The sequence below is a fragment of the Pongo pygmaeus genome, chromosome 3, assembly GCF_028885625.2.
Source record: "Pongo pygmaeus isolate AG05252 chromosome 3, NHGRI_mPonPyg2-v2.0_pri, whole genome shotgun sequence".
Classification (NCBI taxonomy): domain Eukaryota; kingdom Metazoa; phylum Chordata; class Mammalia; order Primates; family Hominidae; genus Pongo; species Pongo pygmaeus.
In genome coordinates, this window is record NC_072376.2 from 108,024,592 (window position 1) to 108,046,649 (window position 22,058).

At 37.7% G+C, this 22,058-nt stretch overlaps 1 protein-coding gene and 1 long non-coding RNA gene across 4 annotated transcripts in view; one reads left to right on the top strand and one right to left on the bottom strand.

The window, feature by feature from the left end:
- Positions 1-19,462, bottom strand: part of UNC5C (unc-5 netrin receptor C) — a 393,124-nt gene extending 373,662 nt beyond the window's left edge. For all 3 annotated transcript variants that reach the window (XM_054484519.2, XM_063663920.1, XM_054484518.2), the window contains exon 1: positions 18,175-19,462. In XM_054484519.2, the coding sequence (XP_054340494.1) occupies positions 18,175-18,298 (124 nt within the window). In that variant the 5' untranslated portion in view covers positions 18,299-19,462. The remainder of the gene's footprint in view (positions 1-18,174) is intronic.
- LOC129034825 (uncharacterized) overlaps positions 18,502-22,058 on the top strand; it is a 38,897-nt gene continuing 35,340 nt past the window's right edge. The window contains exon 1 of the long non-coding RNA XR_008502028.2: positions 18,502-18,669. This is a non-coding gene — a long non-coding RNA (uncharacterized LOC129034825). The remainder of the gene's footprint in view (positions 18,670-22,058) is intronic.

Below are 22,058 nucleotides of genomic sequence, written 5' to 3' on the forward strand. Positions count from 1 at the left end.
GCTTGAGAGAAATATTGATGTATATTGCACTATTAAATTAACAATGCTAAGTGCATTTCTAAAAGTGGTGCTGGCATCATCAATTGACATTTAACATTTCCTTTATAACATGATTACAAGTTTCTATTGAATATACAGCATCTTATCATATGGCTTATTATTCTTCATAAGTTGTATTTAGAGAGGACTTTTCAGAAAAAAAGTGAAAATTGAAAACTGTTGCTGAAAGGTACATTTTTGTGCAGCACTTGACAAGTAAATATCTTTGGTCACATATGAATATGAAATCAAGATTTGATGACCTTTGAAACCATCAAAATTAGTTTAAAAAAGGAAGTGTGTCATTCATCCAATATATTTATGTGAGTCTTACTAAAATAAAGAACAAAGCTTTTGTTTACATCATAAATAAACCTTTTAATAACCAGAAAGTCTAATGTTGTTAAATCATCCCTTTTCTGAAAGTGGAGTCCAGCCTTGTTTTAGACTTCATAATTTAATAGTATTTAGGTGTATGGAAGAAAGACTAGGCAACTTGCATTAATGGGATTCTTAAACTTTTCTTTGTTTCCAGAGAAGTATTCTTTTAAGACTGTTTTCAAGTCAGTTTTTCCTTAAATGCTTTTTGGTCTAAATTGACAGTCTTGAAGTCTTTCCTAAAGTAATGTTTAAACATCTCTCTGGCATTCCATTATGGGCACCTGCTGCTGATAATTACAGGTCTGTCTCCTAACCACTTCCTCTGCTTTATGTCAAAGCAAGATTCAGGCTGCTTGATTACAAACAACTACCAGTTAAAGACCAGTGCACAGCTCTCTGCGGTAATTATTCAGGGCAAGTTGGGTCTGTGTTTACTGAAGTCTTAGGAAACAAGAAGCAGTTACTTGTTATAATTTTCTCTTTGCTAGCAGTGTAGCATAATCCACAACACATTTTGGTTACCTTAAAAGTGCTTATGAGAATATTTTATTCAATAACACCTTATAATGATACATTTCACTATACTATTTCCTTGTCAAAAAATCAAAATATCCTGCCCAAAAATAATAAGCTGTGGTCCTATCAAAAGAATTTTCAGACAATAGTCAATTACAGGGAAACACTGGGTTTAATATGTACTCCAAAACATATTTATTTTTCTTTATTTTACTACTCTACCCCGTTCCTATAGCCTCCCTTTCCCACCACCTCACACTCACACCATCGTGCCCTGCACGAGACTTGTTGACTTCATAGTGGAGAATAATGAAAAATACGCCATAGGGTGATTTTTGGCACAACAATAATCCCAATATAGAACAAAATTTCATCACTCAGCTTGAAAGTCAATGTATTTTGTCAATATTCCATAAGATAGAATTCTACAGTTGAATAATAGGAAAGATTCTCTGGCAGTACTGCAGTGCAGTTTGACTTGTACACCTCTTTAATTCCCAATTCTGTCTTTAGGTAAATACACCAAATCAAAATTGACCAAACCAGTTAGAGCCCAACTGTTCTCTTCATGTTTACCCATCAATTGTCTGGGGTTTATTTGCTCAACTACAACAGAATCCAAGTTCTTCATTAGTTAATAGTCCCAAATCACAGGGTAGAAAGTCTGAAGTTAGAGATGGATCTCTGAGGGTGAGGAGATTGGCCTTTTAGCTAGAATCTAAGAGATGGGAAGCACTCACTCCTGAGATAGTCTTGATTTCCACCTACAACTTCACATTCACCTCGCTCTGTCTAGTAACTCTCAAAGTGGGTGATGAAGAGAACCTGGGAAGTTTCAATGAACTTTACCACCCTGAGTCCTCAAAGTCCTTCCAAGATGCGTTATTTATGCATCAACAAAGTATGCATTCACCCAACATCATTTAAAAAAAAAAAAAAAAAAAATCCCGATTACATTCTGGCTGTGTGCCAAAAGCTGTATCACATACTGGAGACGCCAGAATCAACTCATCAATTCCTGTACTCATCATGCTGGCCTACCAACGGGGACACAGGGAAAAGAAGAGTGCTCCTGTGAGATGGGAAAGGTTGCTGTAAGAAGGGGTGAAGATCTAAACTAGGGAACCTGAGGAATTAACACTTGTTCATAGCAAATGAAAGAGCTTAAGCGAAAGCTGATAATAAGTGAGCAAGGTGGCTTGTGAGAAAACCCTAAAGGATGTCACCTACTGGGGCCGCACTGGAACAGCCTGTGCCAGATTTGGGAGGGTTCATGGTCCAGGAGATTGTAATGACAGGGAATAGAGTCAGAGGGTAGCACAAATACTCCTGTCAGTCATGGTAAGATGTTCAGATCATATTCTAAAGGTAACTGTTTAGTAAAGCTAAAAAAAAAAAAAAAAAATTTTTAAGAAAAAAAGTTCTACTGATGGTGTCTCTTAGAATTTTCCTGACTTCAGTGTGGAGGTTTGAGGAGAGTGAGAAATGACAGGAAGCAGGAAGAACCTTCTTCCGTGAACCAGTTGAGAGAAATGGACATATTTTTAAAAATATTTAGGTAACATCATTTAATCATTAAGTAATAACTTTATTTTGAAAAATAATATGATGGCTCACACTTGTAATCCTAGCAATTTGGGAGACCAAGGTGGGTGGATCACAAGATCAGCAGTTCGAGAACAGCCTGACCAACATGGTAAAACCCCGTCTCTACTAAAAATACAAAAAAAATTAGCTGGGCATGGTGGCGGGCGTCTGTAATGCCAGCGACTTGGGAGGCTGAGGCAGAATTGCTTGAAACTGGAAGGCAGAGGTTGCAGTGAGCCGAGATTGCACCACCGCACTCTAGCCAGGGCAATAAGAGCAAAAATCTGTCTCAAAAAAAGAAAAAAAAAGAAAAAGAATATGAATAATATTATTTTATCATTTAATATTTTAAATGATAAAATAATTTTTATCATTTAATGTGATATCATTAAATAATACATCATTAAATATATCATCAAATGTTTGAATATGTTTACATTTTTTGTGAACATGTAAATATGTGGGACTCCAGGAAATAATTTAATTCTTTATTTGTTTGAATAACTTGGCTCTCCGAATTGCTCTCCTACATCCTCAATGAAGTAATAGCAAATAAACAATATATTATGGCACAAAATAAGTATCGTTCTTGTTAGTTTGAAAACAAAAACAAAAAAGGCAGTAATCATTCAATAGAACTTCCTAAGACAGTTTAATATTCAGAAAATTAGTTTTTGAGAAGCGTGTTTTTATTTCAGAAAACAACACAGGTATAGCCTGAAAGAAGGGATTCTAAATAGTCCCATATTTTTTGTTGTTTTGTTTTTTCCTCCCTGGAAAGCTTCAAATAAAAATTCCTACAAATTCAGTGTTCTAGGCAGCATAAAACCCCATATAAGCAGTTTAATCAATCATTAAAAGCATTCCTAGTTGCTTCTGTTGGATTCTTTAGATGGAATAATATCCTATAAAGATAAAACATCTTTATAATTACGTAGGGACTAAACCATACTGTTGACTGCAGAGTTTTAAACGTGGAACATTCCCTACAGCACAGCACTTGAGGAAGTTGGGGAGGAGGGTTGGGCTAAAAAAATAAAAAAGTGTTAACCTGATTTTCGGACAGAGAAAATTACAAGTGAATCAGTTTTATAGACCTACTTAAAGTGTTTCCTGTGGGGGTATCATCCTGAAGTGGTGACTGAGTTGTCCATGTTTGTTTAGTTAGTTAATGCATCTATTACATTATGTTTGCTAAAGATCCACCATTGCATTAATTTGGGTTATAAATATTTTGGGTTATGTTCTTCCTATCAAGTTGACACATTTTGAAGATAAGAATTTTTTATGTTTTGTCTTGTTTTAATTTTACAATTACACATTTTAAAGAATATAAAAGAAATGTCACAGTGAACCAAAACAAATAATAATGAGTATTCTTTGTAGCTGGAAGGTTTTTTATTTATTCATACTATTTTTCAAAATAAAGTTGTTACTTAAGCAACTGTACACTTTCATTTTACAAATACACACTAGAAAACATTTTCAAGTAGAACTATGATCTTTGGATATTTTTTCCATTCCCTTCTCCTTAATTATATCATGATTAACACATATATGCTTGTTAGAAACTATAGAGTTTAGCTAGTCTCTTCATTAGTCCATTTTAGGAATATTTTATTAAATGCAATATGTGTCAGTCAAAACATATACATTTAACAGTAGGGTACCTAATTCATTTCTTTTTTGCTTCTACTATAATGTGTCCCCTTGCAAATGCAGAACTTTGACCTTGCTTGGAAATTTCAGTTTAATTAATTTTTGCTTTTATACTAGTATCAGTAAAGACTTTGTTGTGTTAAAATTTCTGATATAGTGAGGAAGGTTAATTGCTTCTGTTCCTTTATAAAGAGTTTAAATGTTAGCAAAGGGTAAAAAGTTTGCTAACTATTCTTCCTGCTTTCTAATTATATTTGTCTTTATGAACACAGCAAATGTATAGTGGAGAAAAGCACAAACTTATTTTTTTCATTAAAATTTATCAAGTAGTAGTTTTATAGAAATATATTCTAGATTCAGAACCTGGCACAGGAAAAAAGAAATCACCTAAACTTGCTTATTCATAAAACTGAAACAAAAGTGTGTTGACTTTCCAAAGAGTTTTATTGTAAAATCAGAATCTCATAACCTAACTGGGTACAAAAAAATGTGATTTTAAAACATACCAATTTATTTTAAGAATTTTACCTTTGACAACATGCTTTTATTGGTCCACATGACATTCTTTCACCTGATGGTAACCCCAATGGAATGCAATTTTGTCATTCTTATATCTAATTATTTTCATAGTAACGCCAAGTGAAAAATCATTGTATAGCATAGACTTATATGATGAGAATAAAACAGCACAGCAACAACAATTGCTAATGTGCATTAAGTGTTATTTGGTGCCAGGAGCTATTCTCAGTTCTTCACTTTTGATGACCCTGTTCATTACAATTCTATGATGTAAATACTATTATTATTGGAATCTTCTCCTTGAAAATATGAAGTGAAACTAAGAGATTTTAACTTGTATGAAATTTGCAAAGCATATATTTCAGCACAATTTATTCACCTTTACCAAGAGACTTATATAAAGGCTGCCATTAATATTTGGCCAGCACAGGTGTCAGAGGAATATATTTGGTTGTACATCTTAATATTTTTTCTCAAAGTAATTTGATTCATTTCCTATATCAGGAAATTATCAGATCCAAACACACACACATGGGCACACACATACATACAAATATATGCACACATCCAGTACATTTTTAATTCTCTAGCAATTAAAGAAAGAAAAGATTAAGCTGAAAAAAAAGATTTAAAGCATTCACTCAAGGAAACACAGCCATGATATACTTTAAAAAATGAAAATTATTAAAGACTATTTTAATAAAAGTTTTATAAGCATAAATAATAAATAATCAAGTGAGGATCAATCCATACTCTAATGTGTTGGCAGTATATATATATATATATATATATATATTTTTTTTTTTTTGAGATGGAGTCTCGCTCTTGTCACCCAGGCTGGAGTGCAATAGCACGATCTTGGCTCACTGCAACTTCTGCCTCCTGTTCAAGTGATTCTCCTGCCTCAGCTTCCCAAGTAGCTGGGACTACAGGTGCATGCCACCATGCCCAGCTAATTTTTGTATTTTTAGTAGAGATGGGATTTCACCAGGTTGGCTAGGTTGGTCTTGAACTCCTGACCTCGGGTGATCCACCGGCCTTGGCCTCCCAAGGTGCTGGGATTACAGGCATGAGCCACTGCGCCCAGCCACTCAATATATTTTTTTTTAGTGGCATTCATACAGAAAAAAAAAACACACTTTTAAAGTTATCCATGAAAGTAACAGTGCATTAACAGTGCAGGGTAATTTTTTTCTAAAACCTATTCCGAAGTCTAATGTAATAATTGTCCTATTTCAATCAGTCTGGCATCATCTTGTTATTTTCAACATAATTCAGTTTCATAATACTAGTTCACAGATGTGTGTAAATTTATTGTGTGGCCAAATACAATGACATTCTTTATTCATCTCACAATAGAATTAAGTTTTATGCAATACAAAAGGAAAAACATACGGAAAATAGTCACTTTTAATAGATATTTCAGTCTGAAAAAAATAAAATGGGTTTAGAATTAAAAATCAAAGCCCACGGCTTGAACTGAGGCATATTTCCATCTGTTATTAATGTTTGAGTTATATGCTAAAGACGAGATTATTCATCAAGTCTCTCATGCAATATGTTAGTAAATGGGATTTTGGTTAGTAATTTAATTGCTTAAACCCTGACCATGTAAGCTCCCAAATCACTCAAAATAAGCTTTTACAATGGCCTGAACTGAATTAAAACAGTTAACAACACCAAAGAGTACCTCTTGATTTTATTAAGAAATGCATGTATGAAAATCTATTAACATAGGGGGAGATCTCTGCCACCCCACTACGGTTAAGAGTAAGCTGTTCCTTTTCCTTTCTTTGCTTTCTCTTTTTCCAACAAATGATGGGTTATGTGAGAGTTTTTTTTTTTTTAAACCATATAAGGAAATATGGACTTAATTTTAAAATATAAATAAATAAAAGATGTGATGCCTCTGGTTAGAATATTGAATAAATAATTCTGACTACTAGAAAGTACAATGAGAATTCAAGTGACCATTGTGAAAATGCTCACAAAGCTTATGCACAAGCTATTGGGGTCATACACTTAAGCAGGGCTCCACTGTTGTTACTTGTACAGAGCTTCACTAATGGTCTGATAATAGGGGAGGGGAAGGTCGGCATGGAGGTTCTTGTAATACTTTATAGTGGTGTAAGCACGACAGCCACTGATTAATTACTGCCCTGTTCTCAAGACATATTAGATTACTAAGCAATCTCGTTTGTCTCCACAATGGCTTCATAGTTGCAGAACACTGTCCTTGAGAATATGTTAAGATGACTTACTAATGAACTTTGGATACTAGTGTAAATTTGCGGTAAAACTTCTTGTCTTTCAGATGATTGAAATGAAGATTAGAAAATATTCAAAAGACGGAAAATGTATATATAAGCAACTCTTTTGGGGGAGATAATATGGGCGTTTCAAACTTCAATTTCATTTCAGACAGCAATAATGCATCATACTACTTTCAAAAGGATTATTATAGTGATCACCTTAAAAATATCAGGACACACTCCTCTGTTTTTACTTGCTCTCTTTTCTAATTTCCTTACCCTCTCTCCCATTTACACACATAACAGTGTTTGGGGTAGGGGGAGCGTCGTATAGTTTCAAAACACACTGAAAAACTAGACACTCAGCTAAGAGTAAAAAAAAATCACTTTAAATGAATTTCTCAAAGTAGCTCATGTTAATATGTGCTTCTATGGAAACAACTCTTTCTGAATGTCAGCTTAAGCTTCTCCATATGATTTTTCTCAAAGGCTCCCTTTAAAAACCATCACTACTATTTATTATTTTCTTGTTATATAGACTGTTACTTTTGTTTCATCACAAATCTCTGCCTGTTTATTAGCAGCCCTGCCACTACTATCAGATGACATTTGTTTTACTTAATGTATGTAGTTTTAGGGAAAAAAAATTATAGAACTGCTATTACTGCATTATATGAAAAAATTCCAATGTACATTTAGCTGACACTGCATCAGCTGCTATTTAAACTGGGCTTAGCTAATGGACTTTTAATGTCAGCGGGGTTATGTGCAGTTACTGGCTATTAGCAGAAATGGCTCCTTTCTATAAAAATCACTTTTCCTCAAGTGTGTTGTTTGAACATTCCTTTCCCTAATTTAGTGACTGTCACTGAATGCAAAACAAACTCAAGGACTCTGGAGTCCGCTGTTATCTTTAAGACCCTCTTTTTAAACTTGCATTCGGCATTAAACAGGCAACCTCCCTCATTAGCATTTAGACTTGTAATCTGAAAACTTTGTAATGCATTATTATTTATTTTGCTTTTCTTAGCAGTGTACTACATATTTCACTATGAAAACCCCACATCATCAGTGAATGGTATATGTATGAAAGAAAACATTCAAAACAGTTTGCTTAATCCCAGAATTTATTTACACACTTTAAAAATCCTAGTTCAAAAATGCCAAGTGATGTGGGAATGTATGACAATAATGATCAATATATGTTTATATATTGATATATTATGTAAATATTTATATGTTAACCTGTATTTAATACAGTAGTAAATATAAGTAAGGAAGCATATTATCACTATATCCTGAATAAAATTCTGTTTATGCTTTTTTTAGTAACAACATTTCCCTCCTCCCAATTAACTTTATCTTCATCCATTTAAATAAAGCTTTAAATGGAAGTAATGGATAAACCTAGAAATAAAGCCACCAATATGGCATGTGAAGGTGTCCAAGAAAATCAAACATAACTCCATTTGATTAAGAGCTTGAAACAAACCATCACTTTATTCTGGTCAGAGAAGAACAGCACAACTGACCTCTTCTTCAATCAGCCCACATGAGAGGTCACCTCATGTAGGGTGCTAACCAGGGACATGCTGTCTTTTCCAGAGAGCACCCAGAAAGGGGTTCATAAATGTGAAGAAAGGATTTTACCCCTGCATGCACTGCATGCATAAAAGTCGACAGTCTCCTTTGGTCAACAAATTATAGTCCACCGTGTAGGAAAACAACAGCAGTTCTCCACGGCTTTGAAACAAGTCAGTGAAAGTGGAGATCCCCTAGTCTCTGTCACTTGGATGACAGGAGAGAACTTGTTTCCATCAGATAAGCCACTGCACTAATGAGACAGAAACATCTCTTTGGAAACTGGGGAAGTGACTTCGCAATTTGCCAAGAGCAAGGCAACTTTTCTCAGAAAAGTAAGATATAATTCTTCATTCAGAAATCAGTGATTAAATCCGAGTTCCTAGTCCTTGACTACCTTTATGAATTTGTTTTATAAGTTAAAAAGTTTTTTTCATTTGTTTGATAGGCTCCACAGGTTTTTTGAGAATATTGCCAAGTCTGTTCGAAGATGAACTCCTGCTCCTAAAACATAAAAAGCTACACACACACACACACACTCACATACAATTTGTGTAAGCACATATATGCTCACAGGGAATTAGTGAACTATATTTGTCTTCTCCTTGTCATTCTTCATTTCATTAAGAATCGGCCTGGAAACACCCTCCCAGGAAGTATTTCCATATTTATTTAATTCAATAAAAAATGGCATGTGTATCTTTCATGTGATCATCATGTCTAATAAATCCAATAAAATAATCTCCTCTCCCTTGCTACTGGGAAAACACACTTACTGCCAAAACTTTTCCTAGCCATCCTTCTACTTTTTTTTTTTTTTTTTTTTTTTTTTTTTACCATGTAATAGTAAATAAACTATAACATTTTTCACTGTGGTCATTTTAATTCTATACATATTTGTATATGTGTGTATAAATATAAACAAAAATAAAAATGATAACAATACTTAACAGAGTAGCTTAGGAAGTAGCATTTTATAAAACCCCTGGAGGATACTAGTATATCATTGATTTAAGTCTAGATTTCTCAGACAAGCACATCCTGCCCAAATAGTTCCAATAAAATTCAAACTTCTTCCAAGTTTATACCTTTTAAATACTTCCCAAATTCTTTTGCTATGTTAATTGAAATAAGTGCAAATCAAGACTCTATTTAGGTGAAAGTTTCAAGTCAGAGGGCCTGTTGAATAATATGATGATGAAATACTGATCTAGGGTCTCTATTCCGGATAGCACAAATAAATCATTTGAACATGTCTGTTTTTCCTCAGCTTCTGAGAGTAGTTACTCAAATGGGCTTCTGTTTTCCACCACCCTGCGTGCTCTGTGGGTGATGGCTGTGGGAGGCAGGGCGGGGAATGTCTGAGCCTCCTTCAATCCTTGAATTTGATCCCTAACACATTTTTAAGCTTTATTCTTTCATCATCTTACGGAGGAGATCCAGAAGGAAAAAGGAAAGTTGCTAAATAAAATGACAGGCACCATAATCAATGTTTCATTTAGAATGACTTCAAGATTGCTGCTTGCTAAACTTGAGCACTTCCACTGGGCGGCTACAATGTGTATATTTGCCAAACACTTTATTCGATGAGATAAAATATATCATTTTCCCTTAATCAAAAGTGAAATTCGAATGTCAATGTATTTCACATAGACATACAGCTCAAAGTGAAATTACCATTATTTACTTTGTATTTCCAATCATGAAGTTTTTGTTGTGGTAATAATTTGGTTACTTGTTTGATTTTGATTAGTAATAACACAGATCTCCAAAAATCGTGTATAATAACATAGCGCTCTTGTCACTATCATTTTTAGTTTCTATAAAAGTTACGGAATACCACTGGCTAAAATATAATCTTTGATCTAATTCTTCAAAGGGTTTTTAAGGCCATATGAAATTCCAAAAAGATATTAGAAATATTTAAAATATTGAATTTGAATACAAGTAACAAATATGCAAATTCATAGAGAATAGAAGAGTCCCAAATTGCTCCTTTTACCTTTAGTAAAGGTAAAGTAGTCCCCCTGCTTCTCTGCGGTTCACTATCTGCAGTTTCAATTACCTGAGGTCAACTGTGGTCCAAAAATATTAAATGGAAAATTTCAGAAATAAACAATTCGTAAGTTTTAAACTGCATGGAGCTCTGAGTAGCGTGACAAAATCTCTCAGACATGAATCACTCCTTCATCCAATGTACCCATGCTGTATAGACTCCCTGCCTGGTAGTCACTTAGTAGTTATCTTGGTTATCAGATGAAAAAAAGCAGTGTATATGGGAGTTCCATACTATCTGTAGTTTCAGGCATCCATTGGGGGTCTTGGAAAATATCTCCTGCATTTAAGGGAGGACTGCTGCACATGAAATTCTTTTGCTTGTAATTATAAGTGGATACTTTTATATCACGTACCCCATTAGATTGCACTAAACTTCTATTATCTAAGAGAATGTATTTTATGAATTAATTTAAAATGATCACTTTTATCTACAAATGCTGTGCTTTACTTCTGTACTACATTTTTATATTTTATATTATTATATACTCTAAGGTTTTTTTAATTTGGAGAAAACCTGCATTTCTATTTATGGATATATTTCTATTTATGGATATATCCCTTACAACTGGACTGTAGATACATTTTAATAAACAAGCACTATTCTGTTTTTATTGGAAAGAAATATCCACATACAAGGTGGTTCTTCTGAACAGAAATAAAAAGAGAAAAAACAATAAATAAGAATAGAGTTCAAGCAGTCCATGATTAAATAATCAATTAAGAGATTGACTAAAACTGAGAAATGTTAGCATGCATCAATGAACTTGTTAAGAATGCTGAGGGAGTTTCTGTTGTTTCATATCATCAGTTAGAAGAGGATATAATCCATGGTCATCTACATGAGGCATTTTTATAGCTCTCGTAATTGCTGAGAAATGAAACTAGCCACAGGATCCACATGACAACATGATTAATGAAGGTAAAACCCCCTATCCTCACAACATTTTAAAATAAGTAAGACTGGTAACTCTGGTGTTAAATCTGAGAAATCAATATCATCTGTTAATATGATTATTGTGAGCCCTGGTATTTAAAATAAGAACTCTAACAGGCATAGCTATATAATGAAGTTTTACCGGGCTCCCCTCACTCTCACATTCCACTGCCACGTTGGCAATGAGATGTGTTTAGTTATTTAACTAAAAGAGGGTATTCTCCAAACATGGGGGTTTTCAGATATTGTACTTCACTTTTGCCACACAAAACACTTTTGAATCACTGCTCATTGCTAGTAAAATATATACTGACCTGAGGACAAATATCTGCGTATTTGGCACTTTCAAAGCTATAGCTCATTTTCTAAATTATAACTTCAACTTAATTAATGTCATGGCAACTTTAACACTATATACTCCATGTAGAAGGGGAGGTATGTTTTAAGTACTTATAAAATCTGGAAACATTCTTCTGTGTATTTCAAAATCTCATTATATATGAGCAACGTTTTGGGGAGCAGCAATGCTCAAAACGAAAAACCACAGTACAACTTCAACACAAAACTATTTTTTTAATTCTGAAATTTCAGCTCAATATTTTCAAACATATTGTTCATAAAGAGTCTAAATATCTGCAACATGATATATGTTTTGGGTTTTCATGAAAAGGCAGAAATTCTTTTGGTGGCTCCATACAGGTAGACAGGATTTAAAAAAAAGTTTTCTATTTCTGATCTTGTTAGCTCATAAAAGTATTACTATAAAATGTTTTTATTAAAATCTCCATAAGTTTGAAAATAACAAATATTTAAAATAAGAGAAACTATAAATTATCCCATTACTGAGTTTCTTTTTTTAAAACTAGAAAAAAGGGAAACACTAGTGTTTGAATATCGCTCAAGGCAAACTTACTCTACTTCAAAGTAGCATTAAAAAACAGCAAGCACCAAGTTTCTGTGAGTAAAACATCCTTGAGCTAAGAGATACTGGAATAATACCAAAGGTCTCATATTCATGTAGCCCTCCTCCACAAATACATAAGCAATAACAAATCCAAGTAAGAAATGAAACCAAAGAAGCATCCATACATAGATTTAAGAAATCAGGTTAAAAAAGAAAGAGTGCAGAACCAGAACAAATAATAGAAGCAGAATGATAATTTTTTAGGAGAAAAATCTAAACCGTAAGTAATATAAAATGCCCTACAAATCTCTTATTTTATCTCAAAAGTCTGACAGAAAACATCTGCTCCAAACATGAAAAGAATGACAATAACCATTAAACAATAAGAATTAAATGCAAATATTTCACCGCAATATATGTCATCTAGATTATCTATGCTGTTTTAAATTAGGATAACAAAACTTCCTATTGCAAATATAGTTTGAATAAATGAAAGTTCTGGTGTATTTTCTTTGCCTTCATGTTGACCTATTTTTATGTTTATTTTGTTTGAACAGAAAACCAATTATGTTCTTTAAAGTATATACTTGTGTCCATTTCTTTTAAAGAAAAACTGTCCACATTCACATAAAGGTCTGATTTTCCCCAAACCCTTATCAGAAATCCTAGGGTGTACCTTTTTTCTGTAATAGTGTTCATGGATTTATGAAAAGTCATCTTTCAGTATTCCTTGAGAAAATAGAAAGTCAAGGACGAGCTTCTTGCAAGGACTTAACTGGCAGTGACTTAACATGGCATTTTTAGAACTAATATTAGGTTAATTTTCCCAGAGAGGACGGAAGGGAAGAAAAGAGGCTGTGGAAGGGAATGAGATTCCCACAGGCTGTTCAGAGAACTGTACTCTGTCCAGGAGTTTACAATGATCTACTTTGCAGCATCTCTTCAGACAGCTCCATTTCTTGCTTTTGGGGAAGCAGCATCAGCAGCTATCATCACTCTGAGTTCAAAATTATTGACCTTTAGTTTCTTTTACATCTAAATTTCTTTGCCAATGGTTTGTAGAATTGGAAGTCAAGGAATAATACTTTATTTCTATGGGCTAAAAGCTCTAATTGTAACCTGTAGTATATATTATCCTCATTTTTACATGTGAGGAAACTAAGGCACGGAACGTTAATCTTGCTCATAGTCACACAGCTGGAGGTGCTGGAAGCAGTATTATGAAGCATTGGTAATTATTATGTTAACTGACAGAATGGGCATACACCACTAACAGCTTGTGCCTCCCCAAAGCCAGATGAAACTTGCATTAAATCTAAGTAAAATGCTGTTGCAATGCAAACTTTGTTTCAAGAACATACAACTTCCAGCCAAATCATTGCTCCCAAGTTCTTCTGTGTAGAAATTTTAGAACCCCCCCACCACCACTCACATTAGAATCCTAGCTTCACCTATGTTTACTATCTTCGGATGTCTGAATCCAGAAAGTACTATACCTGTGTCCGCTTTTATACTTAAGAAGGTGAATTAGAATTCCATGGTTCTACTTCTGTCTTCCTGTAGGGCTAAAACTGCCTGGTTACATTCTGTTTCTAACAAATAGCAGTCAGTCTGGGATGCAATATGAGGGCACAATAATTGTTTAAGAACTTTACTTCTAATACCATACTGTATCCAAAGAAGCCATTGTTTCTAATTTGTGAGGAAATGTGAACAGGTTTGTTTTTAACTGCCACAAATATAAAAGTCAAACTAAAAAAATATGTAGGCTAAAACTTCAAGGCAATAGCACTGGCTCAATCTCAACCCCCACAATTTTCCCCATTATCTTCCTGAAGTGGTTGCAGCCTGTAATTTTAATGTTTCTTCTGAGAGTGACTCCCTCTGCTGCTCCTGCAAAGCCATGACCTAAATCAGAAAAGTGCTAAATGCAGTTAAGGCCTAATAGAGCACACTTGCTGTTTGCACTAATTGGAGAACCTAGCATACATTAGAGAACAGTTATGTTTAAGTCTCAACAATAATTCTAAATAAGCTAACAGGGTTTGCTTAGTAGAGCTCATGCCTTGTTCATGTCCTTGGGGGGGGTTGCTTAAAATAGATCCATACGCATTCTGACTAGGACAACCAGCTCCAAACTACAATAGGAGGCGTTTGAGGACCCTGTCTTATTTAACTCTTTACCTTCAGTATCCAGAATACAGGAGTCCAGGGAGTCAATAAATGTCAGTTATAATCTAATGATTCCTAATTCTTTGCAAGTGTTTGAAAAGTTTATTCTTTGAAGCTTTTAAGCATTCCCTAAGCTAGAATATACAAAATTATTTTTCTAAACAGAAGTAAACTAGCCTACTTTTCCTTATTGCATATTCCTAATGTGAATTCATAAACTTTCTGTACTCCTACAATGAAAAAGTATACGATAGAATTGTAATGAACTTTAGTTGTCTTCACTGTTGACTGTCTATTTGTACCACACCAATATGCAAACATGCATAAAGGAATTTTTACTCTTTTGTAGGAAGACATATGTTATTTTTTTTAAAAAAACTATGAATTAAGATAATAGGAAATTATCCCAATCTGATTAGAGACTTCAGTATTTTTTGTCCTGAGTTTGGTGGTGTTAACACTCATAACACTAGTTGGTGCTAGATAAGCAGCATATCAATGCTGTGTAGCCCAGATAAAATGCATTTATAAACCAGGAGGGTCCTAATTCAGAAGCACACTGATCACACACACACACACACACACACACACACACACACACACACGCTGCCTTTTACTAGTAAAATCTTTCATTCTTGGAAGTCACAAACACTGCAAATTCCCTGGAGCTAGGAGTTCCCAGAAATCCTGAATGAAACAATTAGGGCATAGCCAGAAAGGAGAAAGTTGTTGCCTACAGCCTAGAGAATTTCCCAAGGACCTATTTAAAATGACTGCTGTCTAAACCACAGTTACAAAACTCAGTACACTCACAAATAATGCCTATTCTACGTTTTATCTTAAATATCTGCTGTTTCCTTGATTATCTCTGAAGATATATACATACTTCTAATTTTTGCAGTACTTCAACAACAGAATAAAAACCTCATCCACATTGTAAAGTACTTAAATTAACTTTCCTATGTTAATTGCTCTTGGACTTTCATTAATAAGAAATAGTTCATTTGGATCTTTAAGTCATCACTACAAAGAAATCATACCTTGAGGGTATGGGTTAGTGTTCTAGTCCAAGGAAAGGAGAAAGAAGAAGAATAAGAAGGAAAAGGAGGTCTGACTATCAGACCATTTATAAAATGTGTGATTCTGCGAGGAAAGTGTTAATAGTGGCTCAAGATAAACAGGATGGGGTAATGTACTGCAGTGATGAAGGTAGTAGCTGATAGTGGAGTTTGGTGCTTTATCCTTCCTTTGATAACTAACAGACAACACAGGAAGAGCTGGTATCCCTGGAACATGGAGGATAACAAAGATAAAAGTGTTGGAATAGTGCATTTTACAGACCGTAAGATTCAAACAAAAATTTTACTGATCAAAAACTGAAGGAACTAAATAAATGAAATAGACAAGAACTGCAGTGAAATGCACACACCCAACAGAGTACATTTTCTTTTTCCACTTAAGATGAGAATCAGTCCCCAATCTTTAACTTGCCTACTCTATAAAAAGTGCAAGAGAAAAACAGTCTATCCTAAGCATCTTTTCTTTTAAATCTCTTCTCCCTTCTTCTTTCAATATTAATCCATTTACAATCTTCTGTTTGATTATCTTTATTGATCCTTTTTCTACCCTGTCTTTTTAATTTGGTTATTGTAAGCTCTCAGCGGGAATCCTATCTCTTGTTTGGCATCTTTGGGGACTTTAACTTGTCCTTTTCCCAAACAGTTCTCCCACCCTGTCCCGTCCCCCTCTCCCGCCACCCACCTCCATGGCTCAGTCCTTTGTGTGCCCAATAACAGCTGGCGAATTCTACAGGGAGTCGCGCGGTTGATTCCACGACTATTCATCAGGTTGTTCACTCAAGCTTCCAAACGCCTCCCTCTAAGCACCCTTGGCTAGCGCCCTGAGAACTTCTTATCAATTTTAGGAAATCCACAAGCTATGATTCTCGGTGGAGATTCCTTTTTAAATAGACAGACAGATGAACTCTGGAGGTGTGCATAAGAAAACCAGAGCAGAACCTCAGGGATGGGAGGCATCTGGCGAGAAGGGAAGGAAGGATTTATGAGCAGGGCCACTTAGCAGGGCAGCAGGAAAATTTACTCCCGAAGAAGCTATCGCTAATTCACAAAGCCTTGCTAATCACTTACCTCTCCACCCAGACCACACTCCTATGCTAGGCGCTCTCCTCCACTTCCAACACCCCCACCCCCACCCCCAGCGCCTCTCTAAGATCAGAGGGAATGCTGTCCGGAAACCCTAGGGTGTCTGAACATCACCTGGGGAGTTGGGGCTACCGTAGAGCCTCCCTTTACTCTCCAAATTTGGAAGGAAGAGTAACCGAGAGTGAAGGGAGAATCCCTGAATTGCCTCTGAATGCTGCATGAGCTTCCTTCATCCTCTCCTCTTTCAGGAAAAGCTGAGCTGCCTCGCCTGAGCCGGCTATCACCACTGAACTGGGCTAAGAGATCCAAGTAGGAGTTGGGCTTGCCCAGAAGTTTTGGGGCCCAGGTGACCCGAAAGAGACCTCGGAGGGGACAGCCTTGGCTCTTTCTTCTCCGCTCCCTTCCAGTCAGCTTTCCCGGCTTGGAAGGCTGGGAGCTGCTGCTAACACTTCAAACTAGGGGGACAAGAAGGGAGCCGGGCGATCAGCTCCGGAGCCTCCCCTCCTCCCTTACCCATCCCCAACTCCCGGCCACACTCGTCCCAACCGGGCTTCGCCCAGGGCCCCGGTCACTTATGTTAAAGTTCACAGGCGTTAAATTAAAATGTCAGAGTTATAAACTGGTCGACTACCCAGGGGAGTTTCGGATTTGGTTTGAACAAGCAGCCGGTTCCCCCAGAGCTCCGGGATTTTCATTTCTACATCCCCTGGTGGGAGGCAGGCATGAAGCGGGGTATGTGTGAGTGCAGAGGCATGCACATCCCGGGCCTGCCTGCAGCCAGGTACGCGGATTCGGGTGAGCTGTGTATTTCCACAGCACCTGAAGCAGCAGGCGAGGGGGACGGGTGCTTTTGAGTCCTTGACAGTAATGGACACATTTCCTTAGCTGAGCGCCCTTCGGGGTGTAGTGTGCTCAGAGACTCAGTGAAGATCCTGCTACCCCAGTCTTGGCACAGCGCGGGGAGCCTCTGCGCATCATGCGCTTCGGGGTGCATCTACGGTATGTCACACAGCGACCCGCACCGAGAGTCTTTCCAAACCTCTGTGTGTACGATATACAACGACGTGCGCGTGCGGAGCTGAAAGGGCACAAGACACTCCAGGCTCTCACACGTATGGAGACGGATCGGATGCGTGTCCACACCCCGTTCGTCCCCAGTCCATTCGTGCCCATCTCGGAAAATAGATTAAACATAAACAATAATAATAATAATAATGATAATAATAATAATAAAATAATAATAATAATAATAAAAGCTTCTTGACTAGTTGGGAAAGTGGAATTTAGAGTGGTTTCCAGTTGAGAGCAACGAGGCAAATTGAGGAAGTCAAGAGAACTGGGGAGGTGGAGAGGAAGGAGGGAAGGAAGAAGCTAAGGGAGGTGGCCGCGGAGCCTGGCGGACCCCCTTACCTTGGGCGGCGGAGCCAGTGCCGCTGGCGCTGAGCAGGGCCAGGGCAGGTAGCACGAGCATTTGCAGCAAGTATCCCAGTCCCAGTCCGCAGCGGGCCGCTGTCGCCCGCAGACCTTTCCTCATCGTAGACAGAGGTGTGCCGGGGGAGGGGGGGAACAGAGAGACGCGCAAACAGCTGAAAGCCCCACTGGACAGAAGCTGAATCCGTGCACCGCGAAGCAGTCCGAAGAAATAACGACAACCAAGCGCCACACTCCACTTTCTCCAAGGGCAGGGGCCAAAAGGGGGAGGAGAGGAGACGCCGAGGAGGAGTTTGAAGGTCCCTCTTTCCCAATGCCTTCTAACTGACGTCTCCCGCGAGCGACTGCTCTGCCCCCACTTGGAAAGTCCAGGGAGGCGCAAGGCGGCCACCTCCGCCGCTCGCCCCAGCAGCAGGAGCAGCCGCAGCTCTGCCGCACGCCGAAGTCTGGACTGCTCTCCGGGTCCCCTTGCCTGTGAGGAACACACACAGACACCGGGGGTGGGGGTGGGGTTTGAAGTGGGGGGAGTTGGAGGAGGAGGGAACGGAGGGAGGAAGCTTGGGCACCGTCAGGCGCTCTGGTCTCCAATCTCAGTGTTCTCACGCCGGCGGAGAGATGTCCCGGCTGTCGCTGCTGGGTGGCCAAGGAGGTTCACATCCTAGAGTAGGGCGCACGGGTGCGCAAAGGCGCTCGCCAAGGAGGCGTAGAGGGCGCAGCACAACTCCTCTGGGGGGTAACCGGGGGCGGGAGCACGCCCGCCTGCCTTATGTAAGCAAGGATTGCAGGGAGATCAGCGCCCAGGGCGGAAGGTGGAGACCAGCTGTGGGTTTGCCCGCTGAAGCCGAGGCGAGAGAGACCAGGGGACGAAGCGGCTGCGGAGAGTGGCAGCGCGCCTGACGAGAGTGGCAGCGCGCCTGCCTCCCGCGGTGCGCCAGACCTGGACGCCGGGAGTGCAGCGGGCGCGCCCCGGGCCACTAGGCTGTGTCCAGTGGAGCTCAGCCTGCTGCCTGCCGCCTTCTTCGCCGCGCCGGCAAAGCCTGAGCCGGATTCCCTAGGACTGGACTCGCTCTACGACTTCGGGTCTCGCGGTTGACGAAGCCGGTGCGGGCTCGAACTGAAGCCCTTCTTGGTTGGGGAAGAAGGCATGAAGCTTTTGCAGTGCCCCAGCAGGCTGCTGTCCTGGGGTTGTCAGCGCCAGTCAGACTGCTTTATGTTCTGAGCGCGTATGACCCCTTTGCAGTGGAACAGAAACTAAAAGCTCGACGAAAACTCATTCTGCAACAGTGCTTTCTTTGCGTGCATCTTGGTGGCTGACAAGGGTGGTGAGGCGATACCGGGAGAAACTCTCTTAGAAAAAAAAAAAAAAATGCAAAGCAAAATTTGTAGATACTCAAAGTAATGGTGGAGCCTATAACATGTTTTTCAAATTTCTAATAGTGTGTGTAAGAACTCGAGCTGCTATGAATTTGTTTACCTTTCTACAGGAAATAATTGTCTACGTAGGTGGGTTGTGAATCCCTGTGGTCATGATGGAGGGATGCAAGATTGGGTGGGTAAAATAAGGAAAGACTAGACAAAAGGAAAGTGAATTTATTAAAAGGTCAACACACAGACACAGACAGCATTTTGGGAAAAAGAAAACCACTTCCCAAGATTAGCATGTCTTTAAACTAATAATACATCAGGGAATTTTATGATCTTGGAGCCAAGGGGGCCATGTGTAAACACACATGCACGCACACACACACGCAGGAAACATGAGGTCTAATTTTGGCTGTGGTCATAACTACTCTGTTACCCTGGGTAAGTCAGGTAACCTGTGAATGTCTCAGTTTCTTCATTTGTGAAATATTTTGATAGTTTCAAAGTTCTCTTAAGTTCTAACATTCTATGATTCTGCCTGCACAGCCCCATCCGTCTAGGCAATAAGACCTATCTTGGATGAATCAGGGAGATCCAAAAAGGTAGTATTTGCCAAAGACATTGACAAAACTGGCCAATTCTTATTTCTGTGGAGACTCTGTCCACCACACAAAACCCTTCTTCACTCTCTTCATCTTCTCCATACCAAGACATCAAGATATTTGACAGTAGGGTAGATGCTGGCACCAGACTGTCTGCCTTCAGTTCTTAGCATTTCTTATTACTTGACTGATATTGAACATTAAAGCTAGGTGCCTCTCTTCCCTAATTTGTAAGATGGGTCTAGTAACAGGAACTATCTCATACGGTTATTTGAGGATTATGTAAGTTAAACATACGTAAAATGCCTGACACCAAAATTGTAAACTGCTGGTCTTACCATTGATGAAAAATTCCCATTAGCCTCATGCTATCTAGACCAGTGCTGTTCAGCAGAAATTTCTGCAATGAAGCACATGTTCATATTTGTGCTTTCTGAAGTCATAGTTATGAGATACATGTGACTACTTGCAATGTGGCTAGTGTGAATTGGAAATTTTTATTTAATTTTAATTTAAATAGTCACATGTGGCCAGCAGCTACCATATTTTATGGTGTATCGAGGCCACTAATAACTTGTCAAGTATTTTGAGAATGACTTCACAAGGGATTATTATACTTTATATTTATATGTACAATTTTACTAAGAAGGACAACAGCTTAAATACTAAGAAATCTCCACACATACTCACCATCACACCAACAACAGCCAAAAATTATTTGTTTATTTATTTACAATTTTATTGCCTGTCTTCTTAAATTAGAATTTAACTCTTTTAAGACAGAGATTTTGCCTTTGTTCATTATTTCAACCACAGCTCCTAAACTGAGCCTGATATATAGTTGGTACTCAATCAGTATTGATTGATTTCCTGCCAAAAAAGCTCAATGGGGAAGACTCCTCAAAGTCTAGGACAGCTAAAGAAGGTTGAAATTGTTGCCTACTCCTGTTTGGGGTATTGAGGTACTCAGTGACAGATACCACATGCAATTAGTTCCTTAAAATAAAGAATAAGAGATTAAAAGAGGAAATGTAGTTAAATACTGAAATTCAGCCTAAAGATGGCAGGAGAATGGTTTGAGAAGTGGTATAGAATAATGAGGTGGAAAAGGGGGAAGACAGTGAGAGCACCACACAAAGGACAGGAAAAACACCAGCAATACATCAGCTTTACACAGCAGGCAAGTTTCCTGCTATCTACAAGTACAGATGGAACTTGTCTTGTGGATTAACATCCTGACTACTTTTGTTGATCATCACATTTTTTCCTCATGAGAGAAATAATAGTGTTTTATAGGCCCCTGAGAATAGGCTTACTAAAGTCACCGAGATCTGGGTTCAAATGACACTGCTTAGGGAGGCATTCACTGACCAAGTTACCTAAAATAGCAACAATCTATCATCCAAAATATCATTTGCCGGCTTTGATTTTGCATATAACACTTACTTTATATATGTACATATATGTGTATATATATGTGTGTGTGTGTGTGTGTGTGTATATATATCTATATATATATACAGTCACCAATAAAATATATGCTTCTCAGGGGAGGAATTTTTTTCTAATACATTCAGTGCTCTATACCCAGAACCTGGAACAATACCTTGTACATAATAGGTGATCAATAAATACTTACCAAATATTGAATGGATTGAATCAGAACCAATGGATTTAAAATTGAGCTAAGTCCTTCATTAAACCTTCTTCCTCTCCTCTTCAGCCTCCCAAGTTATCAAATTATGAGTAGGCTTTTCTAGTTGTTGAATAAAATCAAGTTTTGACAAATTTTCACCAAAAATTTATTGGAATTTGACTTTTTAGAGTTGGAATACTGCAGGTGTTTAAGTAACAGACAGGAAATTCATCTCATCTTGAAAAATGAAAAGCTTCATTTAA